Source organism: Gavialis gangeticus, unplaced genomic scaffold (assembly GCF_001723915.1).
Source record: "Gavialis gangeticus isolate Ggan-Ray unplaced genomic scaffold, GavGan_comp1, whole genome shotgun sequence".
In the NCBI taxonomy this organism is placed as follows: Eukaryota; Metazoa; Chordata; order Crocodylia; family Gavialidae; genus Gavialis; species Gavialis gangeticus.
Window position 1 is genome coordinate 13,817,934 of NW_017728980.1, and position 1,102 is coordinate 13,819,035.

General features: G+C 50.8%; 1 protein-coding gene across 1 annotated transcript in view; it reads right to left on the reverse strand.

Moving 5' to 3' along the window:
* The window catches only part of ALG9 (ALG9, alpha-1,2-mannosyltransferase), a 51,438-nt gene that overhangs the window by 34,727 nt on the left and 15,609 nt on the right, over positions 1-1,102 (reverse strand). The window contains exon 8 of the mRNA XM_019508534.1: positions 596-718. Within this exon, the coding sequence (XP_019364079.1) occupies positions 596-718 (123 nt within the window). The remainder of the gene's footprint in view (positions 1-595; positions 719-1,102) is intronic.

Sequence of the window (1,102 nt, forward strand, 5' to 3'; positions counted from 1 at the left end):
AAACTTTTGTGACTTGAGGCCCCCCTCAGAAAATGCCCACTCTTAGTTTTCACTCCTTTTTTGACTACAGAAAAATAACAGAGCAATTATTCTGTTCCAAAGAACTCAGAAAGGCCGAATGTTTTTAATGCTATGGATTCCAGTTTGCAATCTCTGGGTTTATTTTGTGAATTGTGTTTGTACACCTAGCAGTGCTAACAGTGTGCAGCACGCAGCGGCACCTCTGAAAGGCTCTCGAGGCACAACACGGTACTGTGACACCCTGGTTGAGAATCACTGGTCTAAGCACTTCAGCTTTGCCCAACGCTGTGTTCTTCTGTAGGGAGGGAGAAGTAAAAAGGACCATCCCTAAAGAAACTAAATGCAATTCTGCCCCTCCATACGTGGTGCTGCAAGCGTGGGTGTTTTAACTCCCTCCCAATCCAAGCAGCATATCGCAGGGTCAGTACTGAGCTTTGGGGAAGGAGCTCCTGGAACTCTGCCATGTGACCGAACAGTTTGCTGCCAGTAAAGCAAGGCTGCACTTGGAGCAACAAGCTCCCTCCTCAGTCTCCAGGGAGGCCTGGGGGGATCTTGCTCAGCTCCCAGCACTCACCGTGGAACTTCTGGAGGAGGCATTCCATGAGGTAGGTCAGCGGCAGGGCGAGCAGAGCCAAGACAAATGCCACATTGAAATTCAGAAAGCCGTTAATGAAATAGAAGGACCAGGGCTCGGTACCTGAGGGGAAGGAAAGCAATTAGTGCAAGAGGACTAACAGAAGGAGATGCTGTGGCGGCTCGTTTCCTTTCTGTCTGACTGCGACTGTGATCATTAGGTTCAGAAATCAATTCTCCCCAAACCCAGTGAATCCCAGACTGCAGCGTGGGGTGAGAAGGGTCTTAGGGTCCGAAAAGCGGTACAGCCTGATGGGAGGAGTGTGGAGCTCAGTCGAATCAGCCTGTGGTTTCTAATTGTGGCTTGGCCACTGACAAGGCATGTGACCCCCCCGAGTCAGTCCCACCTCTCCTTTCCCTCTACAAAATGGAGACAATGGTGCCAGAAGGACTGGCCAAGACTGCAGGGAAGGGGCCACAGCACTGAGTGTGACATCGCAGTTTCTAG